Genomic DNA, 13,536 nt, shown 5'->3' with positions numbered 1-13,536 from the left:
GACCTCAGTCTTGATGGTTGCTCTTGGCTCTTTTCTTGGCCTAGGAGACAGTTTTTTCTGCCTGGAGGGCACAGCAGTCTTTAGCTAGTCATTAGGCTATGCTGTAGAGGCCCCTAGTAGTGGAAATTGACACCGATTCTTTAACCGTTACCTGTGTACTGACTGGCCCTAAATCCACACTCAGTGGGATACCAAATATTGTAACAGTCCCACCAAGATCAGCTTTGTGGTCTCTTCTTCTGGCTTAGTGGAACTACTGACTCAGGCAGTTACTAATCAAATTTTATTAACTGAATTACAAATAGTAAGGTTTTGGACAAATAAACCTAATTTTAGAAGAAAATGAAATTAAGATAGAGATGTAGCTGAGTTGTGTACCCAGTAATGCACATTGTCATTTAAGTAACACAAAAAATGGACAAATTTTCCCATTACATCTTTTCCAGGGGAATAATATTGTTGAAGTTGAGGTTGGTTGTGTAATATTTATTACTTATTGGTAATAATTTTACAGCCATTGTGGAGAATATTTTACAGCCATTGTGAAAATATACTGCTTAAAAGAAATAGTGGAATGTAGAAACTCTGAAAGTATGGTAAGAACTATTTCTGATTATTCTCTTGTGTGAGAATTTGTAAATGTAGCGTTTAATCTTTTGATAGTGTATATAACTACTCTAGCGTTAGGATTTTATTTCACTAATGTACAGAATTACAATTTACCGTGTAATAGCAATTTTTCTAAATTGAAGAGATGTTAATGTTTGTGAAAGGTGACCACTTTGGAGACTTAAGTATTGTATTCTCAGGCATAGCAAGGGCATCAGTAGTACAAACTTTCCTACACTGTCCTGCCAGCATGCTTCAACTGTCTGTTCAGTAGTTTGCCCTTTGAGATTGACAAGTTACTCAGTGTTGTTCTTCCTAATACTACTTTACTTACAGTCCTTTCCTGTGGTAGAGCCCAGGGTGTGTATCTACCATTCACATAGGTAATTTTTTTTAGATAATAGTTAACTTCTATAATGTTTGCTGTAACTTAGATATTTTTGCACTGCCTCCTAAGCTTCTAGCCAGGCACAAAAAAATTCCACACATTACCAAACAATACTGTATTGCTATGAAAAACATTGTAGTGTCATATATTTATAATCATCTTACTAAATTCCTTAATCTTTATGGAACAAAGGTGAAATGAGATCATTTACACCACTCCAGAGTTCGTGCAGAATTTTTTTTCCCCCCCCTGAGCACTTATGCAGGAAGGATAGTTGTCCTAATGAGGTGTAAACTTTTGGTGACATTTATTGTTTACTTAGAATTTTCCTCCTCTTTCCTGTGAACAGATTGATAGTCACGTTAAGCATTTGCAGGCAGTCATAGAATATCAGGGTTGGAAGGGACCTCAGGAGGTCATCTAGTCCAACCCCCTGCTCAAAGCAGGACCAATCCCCAACTAAATCATCCCAGCCAGGGCTTTGTCAAGCCTGACCTTAAAAACCTCTAAGGAAGGAGATTCCACCACCTCCCCAGGTAACCCATTCCAGTGCTTCACCACCCTCCTAGTGAAAAAGTTTTTCCTAATATCCAACCTAAACCTCCCCCACTGCAACTTGAGACCATTACTCCTTGTTCTGTCATCTGCCACCCCTGAGAACAGTCTAGATCCATCCTCTTTGGAACCCCCTTTTCAGGTAATTGAAAGCAGCTATCAAATCCCCCCTCATTCTTCTCTTCTGGAGACTAAACAATCCCAGTTCCCTCAGCCTCTCCTCCATAAGTCATGTGCTCCAGACCACTAATCATTTTTGTTGCCCTCCGCTGGACTTTTTCCAATTTTTCCACATCCTTCTTGTAGTGTGGGGCCCAAAACTGGACACAGTACTCCAGATGAGGCCTCACCAATGTCGAATAGAGGGGAATGATCACATCCCTCGATCTGCTGGCAGTGCCCCTACTTATACAGCCCAAAATGCCGTTAGCCTTCTTGGCAACAAGGGCACACTGTCGACTCTCATCCAGCTTCTCGTCCACTGTAACCCCTAGGTCCTTTTCTGCAGAATTGCTGCCTAAATATATACAATAATATACTATGGAGACCATTGCTGTCCTCCATAAGCGCACACATCTCCAGTGGACTAGCAGGTATGTATTTGGGAGCAAAATTTAGTCCTGCATGTGCAACTCTTATTTTGCTTTTATAATCAAAAGCACTTTTAAAGTTTAAGACTAACTTCATTTGATCACATGCCTCAGTGAATTCTATTTCAGCAAGATAAAAATAAAAGATTGTGATTAGGGGCTTAGAACCTGTTCTTTTAGGATCTTATTTGTTTGGAATGCTGAGTTTATCCTATGGCTTACTCTGAAAAGTTTGTCAGCGACAATATTTGTTTTTTTGTGAGGCTTTAGTTTTATCTTAACTTTACAGCTAAGGTGACTGAGTCAAAAGAAGAGGTCAGGTGACTTGTCCAAGGTGTCAGTTAGTGGCTGCAGCTAAATTTGAACCCAAAATGCTTAGGTTCTCAGCTCCTTGCCAAGCCCTATTGGTGAAAATGCTTTCCTGACTAAGCACATACTAAATGTAGTAACTGATTTAAGTAGGTTAAAAGTTTAACAGTATGAAGATTAAACATTTGCTAACTATAAAAAATGATGCTTTACATTAGTTGTTTTTAACCTGAAATTTACTTGAGTAACAATGTATAGTCAGAAATATTGAATAATAGTATAGTAGGTGTAGTCACTTATGGCAAGTACTTAAGAATATGTTCGCCAAAATTTACTATTTGGGAGATAATTAGAAGAATGTATTAACTTATATGTAGATTATCCAATGGAGTTGCTGCTGTAAATGTTACCACATTAAGACAGACAAAGCATTTGTTGTGAAGATTCCTGAAAAATTATTTAATTTACATTCTAAAATGTTGTGATCAGTTCAGCTCAGTACAAAAATAGGGCTCCTACTATGTATAGCCATCTTGACTGAAACTGGTTATAAATAGAAGACTTGACACATCTTGTCTTAAAAAATACCAGAACAGTGCAGCTATATCTCCTCTTAAATTCCTCCTGCTGATATTATACAATTATGTAGTACTTTGTATTCCAATATACTTTACAGACCTAACTATGCATTGATCACTTTATCTACTACGGAAATGCAGCCACCTCCAAGATGAAATGAGGATACTGTTTAAGTGCGTAGCATTACCACACAACAGTTTAAGACAAGATTAAAACTTCAGGGGGAATTTAAGTATAATTACAAGAGTAGAAATTTCCCCAAGGCACGGGGCTACTGTTGTGGTAGGGAAACCTTTATGATCATAAGTGGTCAGGATTTTAGTTTTGTGTCATTCAAAAGACAGTACATTGTGTCCCATAATAACATGCTGTATCTTTAGTTTCATACAAATTCAGAGGGAATAATTCCTTCCACCAGCTGAATTTCTAACCACTTCCTGCATGACCTGGATGTACCTTTGAAATATTCTTTCCAAGTACTGACCTTGTTCAGTTCTACTTAAGTTTAACATGACTGACGTGCTGCATAAAGTGGCATTACTGCTATAATAGTTGTTAATTTGGGAGTTCAGCAAAAACAAGTCAAGACTCCTGATGAAGTGAACATATTTCATACATGGTAGATCTAAAATGTATAGATAACTCACGTTTAATTTCTTTTTACAACATATCAAGGGTACTAGAATGTCTCCTTGTGATCTACTATTCCAAGGGTTCAGTTAATAAAACATTATTTTCACTTGTTTGCAGAGTAGAATTGTCATAGATGATTCATACCATAGCAGGCCAAGTTGTGATCTGTCAGGGTTAGTGACCGAACCAAATCTGTCAGGGCGTTCACACACTTTAACCTTCTCTTCAAATGAGGTGAGTTTCAAAGTGTGTATATGTCTTGTTGATGTTACCATTCATACTATGGACTGTCTATTAATATAATGGGCTTTGTTTTGTATGAAACTAGATAGTTATCACAGTATCTTAGTATTTTTTTATCATAATCTTTAATACTGAAATAGTTACTTAACTAAGGACTCAGATTGTAAGGAGGCATTTTAGCCTTTGCGTCACAATTTATAGTCAAATATAGCTTTAATTGGTAGTCATGCTGTACAATAAATTACAATTATGAATTTCAAAGCTATGTAACCCCAAAAATTTGAGTGGGTGAATGAAATTTGCAGGATTTTTCAACGTGCCTCACATCAGTGCACATCTTTTCATGTATAAGATAACAAACTATTTAGATATATTTAATCTATAAAAAGCATTGAATCTATTTAAAAGTCAGAGTTCTTTTTCTGGCAAAACTCTAACCTTCTTTGCTTCAGCTGAAATCTTAGACTTAATCTAGTCTTTTATACATTTTAAAAAGTATATCTGTTTAAAGGAATTAGTCATTATGTTTTTATAGAACAAACAGTAAAAGAACGGAAGCAATTGCAAAAACTATACTTCAATAATCTTTCAGATGAGAGTTCTAGCGCCTGCAAGCCAGCTAAACTGATAGTGATAATGTTTGAAGAAAATTTTTAACAGCAGGTCATAAATGATCTGATGCTCTTAGATAATTAATTTAAACCAAATTTTGGTAAAGTGCATAAAATATATTCTGATATTTATTATCTAAAAAGATAGACTTTTATGCATGATGCTACAAGTTTGTGTCCATTAGCACAAAAATTACATGGTGTCTAAAAAATATATCTTAATTGGTCACAAGTTTCAGGACTGGAATAATTTCTGATGGTTTTTTTTTTTTATGGGGAATAGTCATATTTCTAATCAAAATCCAAGGGTATCTTAGTACATACCACTGGAAAGCACTGTGCTCTTTTGAGGTTAGTGGATGGAATTCATGCTGCTAAAAATGTCAAGTAAAGATTTTAAACAAATCTGCATTACTAAGCCCAATATTTTCTTGAGTATTTGATCATTAAGTTTCAAATGCAGTTTTTAGCTAATTCTCAGTTTTAGACTTCCAGCAATAGTTGTCTGTATGCAGACATAGTGTTTATAAAATTGCAACTAAGCCTAAGTTGTTATAAACTAGATTGTACTAGTAAATGTAACTCTTTCATGGTACCAGTATGATATTTGTATGAGCTTTGTATGTCAACAAGTGAAAGTTATCTTTAAACACCAGTTTTTTTTAGCAATTATCTTAAATAACCTTGTCCTATCCCAAGAAAATTTGCACTTGGAAATACTGAGCTTGCTGCATTTTTGTGCATGAAGCAGTTTTTTCAATGAGAAAGGTATTTTACCTGTATTTGCAGCTCTCCAACTTCAGAAAAATTGGTAGTCAGTGAGAGGCTGTTAAACTGGTACCTGTCATAAACTATGCTATGACTTGTACAATAATTGTTTTAAAAAAAATGTTGCTCAACAACTGCATATGCATGGCAGAAAGATTAAAATTGTTCCTGAATTATGACTTTACATGGTAAAAAGTAAGCAGTATTTGTTTCCACTCATTATTATTAGTTCTGGTATAAGTGAGGGTCAGGTTAAGTAAATGGCCAATTTTGGTTATTCTTAAAGATTAATTTTGGACATTTAGGGCTTCGGACTTAGCACCTCCTTCACAGGTAGAAGTTCGACCTTGCTCGGGTAGCTTCATATATCATCACCAGAGGTGAACTAGCCACAATAGCATCCCCTGCCTTCAGAGGAACAAACTTCTACTTCAAAAAGCTGCTGCAAAAGAGGAAAAGGGGGAAGCACCAGTACACACCTCTTCCATGCCCTTTAAAAGTCTAGAATGGGCTGGGGATGAAATACCTCCTAAAGGTGTATGAGTTGGCTGGAGAAAGAAGTTGACCCTATGACTCCTCCCTCTATTGCAGTTGAGGGTAGGTAGAACACAAGAATGTTCTCAAAAATATAGAGAACTGACTGAAGAGGAGTGCTTCTGGGGAGTTCTGCAGGCTAGTTGCAGTGAAGCCAGTCCTGCATATTGAGCTTCCCAAGTGTCTTGCTAGTGAACTAGATACCACCCAGCATGTAGGTGCTCCCCTCTTCCCCTCTTGGGAACCTTTTGATCTGTTGCTGATGTCTCACCATCCCCTTACAGTCTTTGGGCACTGTGGGGTCTTATCCTCAGTCACTCCCAAGATTGCCCAGATACTTTGGAGTGAGGAAAGTTGATCTCCCTTGTCTCCACTCTCCACAACTCTCTTGGATCCTGTTCTTTGAATTGGCAGTCATCTTTTTCTGCAAGTAGGAGCTGCTTTCCCAGCAACAGCTCCTGTGATTGGGTTCACTCCTGTTGATGTACAAACAGTCAGGGACAGCACTTCTGCGTATGAAAAGGAGAGGATCAGTTAGGGATCCTTAAATGTTAAAAATTAACATACCTGTAGCTGGTGGTTGGTGTTTTTTTTTTTAAAGGGCATATGCTCACCCTGACACTCTTTTTGCTGCTTTTCAGTTTTCATAAAAAGAGAAGTCCATCCACGCTTTAAGCCATCTTCCTCAGTGAAGGTAGAGGAAAACTGGACTAGCATTTAGTGACTGGTTGGGGAGCAATCAGCTGAGGCACTTGTACGTTGTTTGTGGGCCCAGTTAGTTTTTAAAAAAAAATTCTTGTGATGCAGCACTGGCAAGGGAAAAAAATATTTACTTGAAGCTACGTTTTAAAATGCTTTAACTGAGCAGAATCTAAGGCAGTACACTGTATGCTGAGGTCAGAGTTTGTCATAGTAACAGTATGTCAAATTGGGAAGAGTGTTGGTATTTTGGTATTATCTTATACACCTCTACCCCGATATAATGTGGTCGTTGGGAGCCAAAAATTCCTACCGCATTATAGGTGAAACGCCATTATATCGGGGTACCGGTGGCAGGACTCCCGCAGTGACTTAAAGAGCCTGGGGCTCCGGCTGCGGGGAGCCCCAGGCCCTTTAAATTGCCGGCCGAGCCCCGCTGCCGCAGCCCCGGGGTAGCGGCGGCAAGGCTCCGGCGGTGATTTAAAGGGCCCGGGCTCCCCGCAGCAGCCAGAGCCCCGGGCCCTTTAAATCGCTGGCCGAGTCCCGCTGCTGCAGCCCCGGGGTAGCGGCAGCAGGGCTCCAGTGGTGATTTAAAGGGCTCGGGGCTCCCCGCAGCAGCCGGAGCCCTGGACCCTTTAAAACGCTGCCAAAGCCCCGCTGCTACCGCGCTATATGCGAACCAATGTTCTGTCGGGTCGCATTATAGCGGGGTAGAGGTGTACTAATTTAGATTCTTCTTTGGTCAGTGGCCAGGTATGCATGTGCCCCATGAGCCTTTGTTTGGAGATTTTCATTAGCAGTGTTCATTCAGCCTGTTCATGCACTGTTGAGATCCTCATGCCCCATACCAAGGCTATATCAGGCTTGCAGGCGAATTGCCTTCAGTTCCTCCTCAGCTGCCTCGGCCTGAGACAGAACTTAGTGTATCCACGTTGGGCATGTCTCAGTTACTTGCTTACTTTGGTATAACTTAATTTATTTTACTTTTAGTTAGTGAGTGTGTTAGTTTGTAGTTAGTTCAACTGGTTATTTAAAAGATTTGTTTTATTTCCTCCAGGGAGCTCGTCCCTGAAAGGGTTATGCCCAGTTCACTGGGCTTTAGATGCTGCCTTGTGTAGAGGTCATTCTGGTCAACAACAGACACTCTTAAGTGCATTTGCTGCCTAGGGAAGTTGCACATTGCGCAGAAGGGTAACTTCTGTTTCGCCCTCAAATCCAGGCCTCTAAAAGACCAGGAAATCAAGCTGTGGCTGTTGATGGTAGAGCAGTAATTTTTCCCCACTTCAGAGCCAGGTCAGAACAACATCCTCCCTTCCCCTCAGTATATCAATCCCTGGGGAGTATCTTGCACCCTTCGAGCTTGGTGCAGTACTCCCCCAGAAAAGGGAAAGCCTCAGAGACCTTCTCTAAAGGTCCCCAAAAGAGGATCTCTAACTCTCCTATTAAGGAGTGTACCTCAGAATGACCTCGTTCTCTGAGCAGGTGAACAGCTTCTTCAACCTTGAGAGTCACTACTATAGAGGCGAATGTCTTCTCCGATAAAAGCAAGGGGGGAAATCACATATCTTTAAGGGTAAGCATGTCTGTCTGAGAAGAACCCACTACCGCTTAGCAGAAATGGCCAGAACAAATACTTAAGACCAGTACCACTGGACTTAACCCCTCTTCCAGTACCGCTGTTGGGGTCTTCAGTACCATGTATGACTAAGTCTCCATCTATGTCAGTGCCTTCTGTAAAGCATTTGAAATTCTCAGTACCATTCTGCAGGGATGAGCATACCACGCCTTTGGTACCACAATGGTTACCACAATTCTGCTCAGTACTGCAAGACTTTAAGTACCCAAAGGACTTATGGAACTAGAATCTCCATCAGTACTGAGAACCACTCTGTCATAGACCCATATACCTCTCTGATTCACCTTCCTCTTCAGTTGGAGTTCCCCAATTAGAGGAGGAAGAGAGATGGAGACCTCCCTTCAGTATCACTAATATCTGTCCAAGGTTCTCCTGTGTACCCACATAGGAACCTCTTTCTCAAAGAGACAGAGGATTTCTAGGGAGCTCATCATTCTTGGTGGAAACAACCCTGGATGCCTGCCCTCGGATATGGTGCTCAATAGCCATATGGGACCCCTGGATAGCTTATTGTCAACAGTTCTCCAAGGCCTCAACTCTCTCCCATTGAGATGATGGTGGAGACTCAAGCGTCTCCTCTCCCATCACACCACTCAAGAGGAAAGATTTGAGGATCAGGAGGCAAGGGCAGATGAAGAAACCACCCCTCAAACTACCATCTCATCCTCATCACCCAAAGAGGTGGTAATGACACTTCCTCCTGTGGCCAATGATTGTCAGCGATTTCAAGACCTCATTAAACACATGGAAGACTCCCTACAGGTACCTCTCAAGGAGATCAAAGAATCACGACAGAAGCTGTTGGATATTGTTCACTCTGCAACACCATCCAGGGTTGCCCTTCATATCAATGAGGCTCTGCTGGAACCTGCAAAAACCATTTGGCAAACCCTGGCCACAATAACACCTATGTTTGAGAGAGCCGATAAAGTATTATGTTCCCACCAAGGACTCTGAGTTTCTATTTTCCCACCCTCCACTCAACTCTCTGTTAGTTGACACCAGTGAACAAATGGTATAAGTGCCCCACCCCCACCCTCCGTATGACAGACCAGAAGTGCCTGGACCTTTTAGGAAGGAAATCTTATTAATCTACAACCATAAAATTCCACATTATGAATTACAGGAAATGATGGCCAAATATAACTTCAAAAATTATGCAAAATTCATTTTTCATTCAACACTTTCCTCCAGACCAAAGGGAATAATGTCAGGCTACCATTGCTGAGGGACAGGTACTGGCGAGGACATCTTTCCAGGCAGCTCTGGATGATGCAGACACTGTAGCCTGCTCCATTTCCACGGCAGTGGTAATGCACAGGGCATCTTGGCTATAGTTGTCTGGTTTCCCCAGAGAAGTCCTGAATATGGTAAAGGATTTCCTGTTTGATGGACTGAAGTTGTTCATGGAAGATACTGACAAGCTGTTGCAGATTCCAGGGTCTCATTATGTTCATTGGGCATCTACGCTCTGTGATGGGGCAAGGCCAGATGGCTATAGGAAAGTAGTGTAAAACAGTATGTTAGTATGAAAGTAGTAAGAAAGTATGTTAACCCCAGGCTAAACAAATCCCCGTTACCATGATAACCAAATGGCAGTTGCTCCAGGTTAGTCAAGACACCTGGGGCTAATTAAGATCCTTCTAAAAAGCAGGGGAGACAACTAGGTTGATTGGGACACCTGAAGCCAATCAAGGGCTGGCTGGAAGTAGTTAAAAGCCTCCCAGTTAGTCAGTTGGGCGTGCGTGTCAGGAGCTGTAGGAGGAAGCCATGCTGCTGGAGAAACTGGGCAGTACAAACCCTATCAGGCACAAGGAAGGAGGCCCTGAGGTAAGGGTGAAATAGATGTTGAGGAAGTGGAGGGCTGCTGTGGAGAAGTGGCCCAGGGAATTGTACTCGTCCTGTTTCAAAAAGTCAGCTACCAATAGCTGCTACTATTAGGGTCCCTGGGCTGGAGCCCGGAGTAGAGGATGGGCCTGAGTTCCCCCCTTCTCCCCCTCTCCTCCCCCCCCCCCCGATTAATCACAGAGACTGTGAGACAACAGAGACTGCGAGGGAGGGTTGCTTCTTCCCACCTCCCTTGCTGGCTTATGATGAAAATGGCTCAGTAGGCTGTGACCCTTGCCTCTGGAGAGAGAAGGGCTACGTGGAGAGTTACAGTGAGCCTCTGAGGCTAGCGTAATCCGCCTGGAAGCGCGGGACCCACTGAGACAAGGTCAGAGCTACAGCTCCTGCAAACAAAAGAAAATTCAGTAGATAGCAATCGGCCCAACGATCCTGCCCGATGCAAATCTCTGGGTTTCAGAGACCAATGGAACTTCCAAGATAGAGCATAGGTTCCAGAGAGAGATCCATTAGCCCACCTGATGCAAGTTCACTGCAGACTTTGTCTTTTAGTATGTCAGCTGCAACTATTTGCCTGCCTCCCCCCCATTTGGAGACTAACTTTTCCATTTCTGGCAAGTATGGGAGTGAATCACCTTGGACAAATGGGTACTGGAAATAATATCCTCAAGCTACCTTATCCATTTTACCTCCCTCCTCCTCCTTCACCTTCCCCATCTCTCTTCAGGGACCCCTCTCACAGGAGACAAACTCCTTTCTTCATCTTGGGGTGATAGTCAGTCCCTGATCAGCACAAGGGAAGGGGCTTCTACTCAATGAACTTGCTCGTGTCAAAGTAAAATGGAGGTTGGAGAGTGATCTTGGATTTAAAACTCCTACACAAATTCATGAAGTCTCAAAAGTTCAAGATGGTGACTCTGAAAGCTATAACTCCTCCTCTGAATTCAGGGGTTTGGTTTTCAGCCCTCATCCTTCAAGTCACATACTTCCACATAGAGAAACATCCATCCCACAGAAAATTCCTGCATTTTTGTCATAGGTCAGGTCCATTTTCAGTACCAGGTACTCCTATTTGGACTCTCCTCAGCAAAGGGAGTGTTCTCAAAGGTTCAGTTGGTTGTGGCCACCTACCTGTGTCATCAGGCAATCGTAGTATTCCCATACCTTGATGATTGGTTATTCAAGGGTCAGTTGTACCAAGAGGTGTTAGTTGCCATGCTGAGGGCACTTTCTTCATTCTTGGACTTGGGCCTTCAGTTGAATTTGGGAAAATCTGACTCCTGTACAGAGCATATGATTTCTAGGGGCATCCCTGGATTCTTTGGTATCCAAGTCCTTCCTTCTCATAAATAGATTCGTGACACTGTCACGTCTTGTCTGAACGATTCAAGGGAGCCCTCAGACTTCAGTCAGAAACTGTCTTCAACTTCTAGGTCACATGGTGGCTTGCACCTTTGTGACAGAATATGTGAGATTACTCTTTCATTGTTTCCAGGATGGCTCAGATCAGTTTGCTCACAAAGAGACATAGCCTGGACAAATGGGTGTCAGTTCTTCCAACAGGTGAAGCACTCCCTAGATTGGTGGAAGGACCATTGCAGTGTAGGGGAAGGAAGTTCCCTTCCTTCAGCTTATGCTAAGGGTAACTGTAGCCACAGATGCATCTGTTAGGCTAGGGATAACATCTTGATGCTCTCATGGTACAGGGCAGAGCATCACCCCAATAAACCATCCTCCACATCAACCTGTTGGAGCTCAGAGCAGTCAGAAATGCCTGCCTCCATTTTCTGCCTCTCATCAGACAGATTCATGACATACAATGTGGCCTGCATGTTTTATATCAGTCGGCATGGAGGAGTGAGATCCCTTTCCCTCTGTGCCAAAGCAATAAGGTTATGGAACTAGTGCATTTAAAATAATAATAATAAAAAATCACATAAGAATTTCAGCAATGTATCTCCTGGGCAGGCAAAATGTGAATGCCAATGTTCCCAGCAGGTTTTATTCCTCAGTATTGCAAATGGGAATTGGACTCCCAGATTCTTGTCAGTATAATTCAAACTTGGGGATTCCCAGAGGTGGAGCTGCTTCACTGCTATAAACTGGAAATGTCATCTGTTCTGTTAAGGGGTGGAGGTGTTAGGTGCCTTCCTCCTCCTTAGGACGAAGCAATTCTTTTATGCATTTCCCCTGGCAGCTTTGATGTCAGAATTGTGAACAAAATCTAACAGGATAAGGCCAGAGTTGTCCTAATAGTCCTGACGTGGTCGAGATAGGCATAGTTTCCATTGCCTGTTTCACCTAGCTCTTTGTCCAACAATAAATCTTCCACTCATTCCTCATCCCAGGACACCAGTTGACTGCTGCATCATAATCTAAAAATTCTCCGCCTCCTCCTTTTGCAGGAATTAGTTGGCCTGTTCTGCAGAGTTACAGCAGATATTTCTAAATTGTAGGAAAGATTCAACAAGAAATGCTTACCTTCAAAAGTGCGGATTTAGTCACTGGTGTGAACTCTGGAAAGTTGTTCCTGAATCCACCTAGCTTCTGGATTATCTGTTGCGATTAAAGAAAATGGGATTGTCAGTTAGTTCTCTTAAGGTTCATTTGGTTACCTTAACAACTTTTCTTTCCACAGTTGAGGGTTCTTGCTGTTCACTCACTCTACAACAACTGTAAGATTCATTAAAGGTGTGGGAAACCTCTTCCCTGATATAGCCTTGGTGCAGGGTACGAGGATATCAACACTGCATGCGTGGACTGAAGAGACACTGCTAATGAAAATCTCGGCTCAAAGGCGTGTGGGATGCATGCATACCTGAAGTAGAGCCCCCATGGGGAACACATCTCAAAGAACTAGTTACTGCACACAGTGACTAATCTTTTTTCCCCATTCTTTAAGCCTTCCCACACCACAAGTTTGGTTCTTTTAATCACATTCATTGTTGTATTATAAGCTCTGTTAAATTACAAAAGGCTAGCATTCTGTTTCCCCAGCCCCCCAACTTTCTCTAAAGAAGTTTTAGCCATTTTTTTTCTTTCATCTACCTTCCCCCATGCTTTCCCTGTGTAGCAATGAAAAAAAAAAAAGTGTGTAGGGTCAGAAATCTCTGCCCTTTTTTGGGAGTGGGGGGGGGGGGGTGTTTTAGACTGTTTTAGTGCAAAGGCTGAGTTTTTGACCCTACTTCCTCTGGTAGATAGATAATACATGTTCAAAGAACCTTATAAATCTGTCTACATGGGGACTTAGGTCAGCATAACTACACTGGTTGGGGTGTGGATTTTTCACACCCCTGAGCAATGCAGTTATGCCAAGCTAATTTTCTAGTGTAGACTAGCCTGAATCTATCATTTCTGACTCAAATTGTCAATCTTAGCTGGCAGAGAGTGAAAGACCTGTCAGCACCAAAGGGCAAAGAGTTTTGGAGGAATAAAAAATTAAGTCTTGAGGGTAAATAAGATGATTTTACAAATTATTGTATGTAATAAGCAAATAGCAAGCAATACAATACTGTAATGTTAACATGTCGTTTTTAT

General features: G+C 41.7%; 1 protein-coding gene and 1 long non-coding RNA gene across 2 annotated transcripts in view; one reads left to right on the top strand and one right to left on the bottom strand.

The window, feature by feature from the left end:
- The window catches only part of LOC135885677 (neurabin-1-like), a 64,483-nt gene that overhangs the window by 43,444 nt on the left and 7,503 nt on the right, over positions 1 to 13,536 (top strand). Inside the window, exon 16 of the mRNA XM_065413570.1 lies at positions 3,781 to 3,897. Coding sequence (XP_065269642.1) covers positions 3,781 to 3,897 — 117 coding nt within the window. The remainder of the gene's footprint in view (positions 1 to 3,780; positions 3,898 to 13,536) is intronic.
- On the bottom strand, positions 9,377 to 12,558 carry LOC135885678 (uncharacterized). The gene is made up of 3 exons (XR_010561758.1): positions 12,481 to 12,558; positions 10,230 to 10,385; positions 9,377 to 9,649 (listed from the first exon to the last, which is right to left on the bottom strand). It is a non-coding gene; the product is annotated as an uncharacterized LOC135885678 (long non-coding RNA).

This window comes from Emys orbicularis, chromosome 11, assembly GCF_028017835.1.
Source record: "Emys orbicularis isolate rEmyOrb1 chromosome 11, rEmyOrb1.hap1, whole genome shotgun sequence".
NCBI lineage: Eukaryota > Metazoa > Chordata > Testudines > Emydidae > Emys > Emys orbicularis.
The sequence above is the reverse complement of the archived record's forward strand: the minus strand, read 5'-3'. Positions and strand labels throughout refer to the sequence as shown.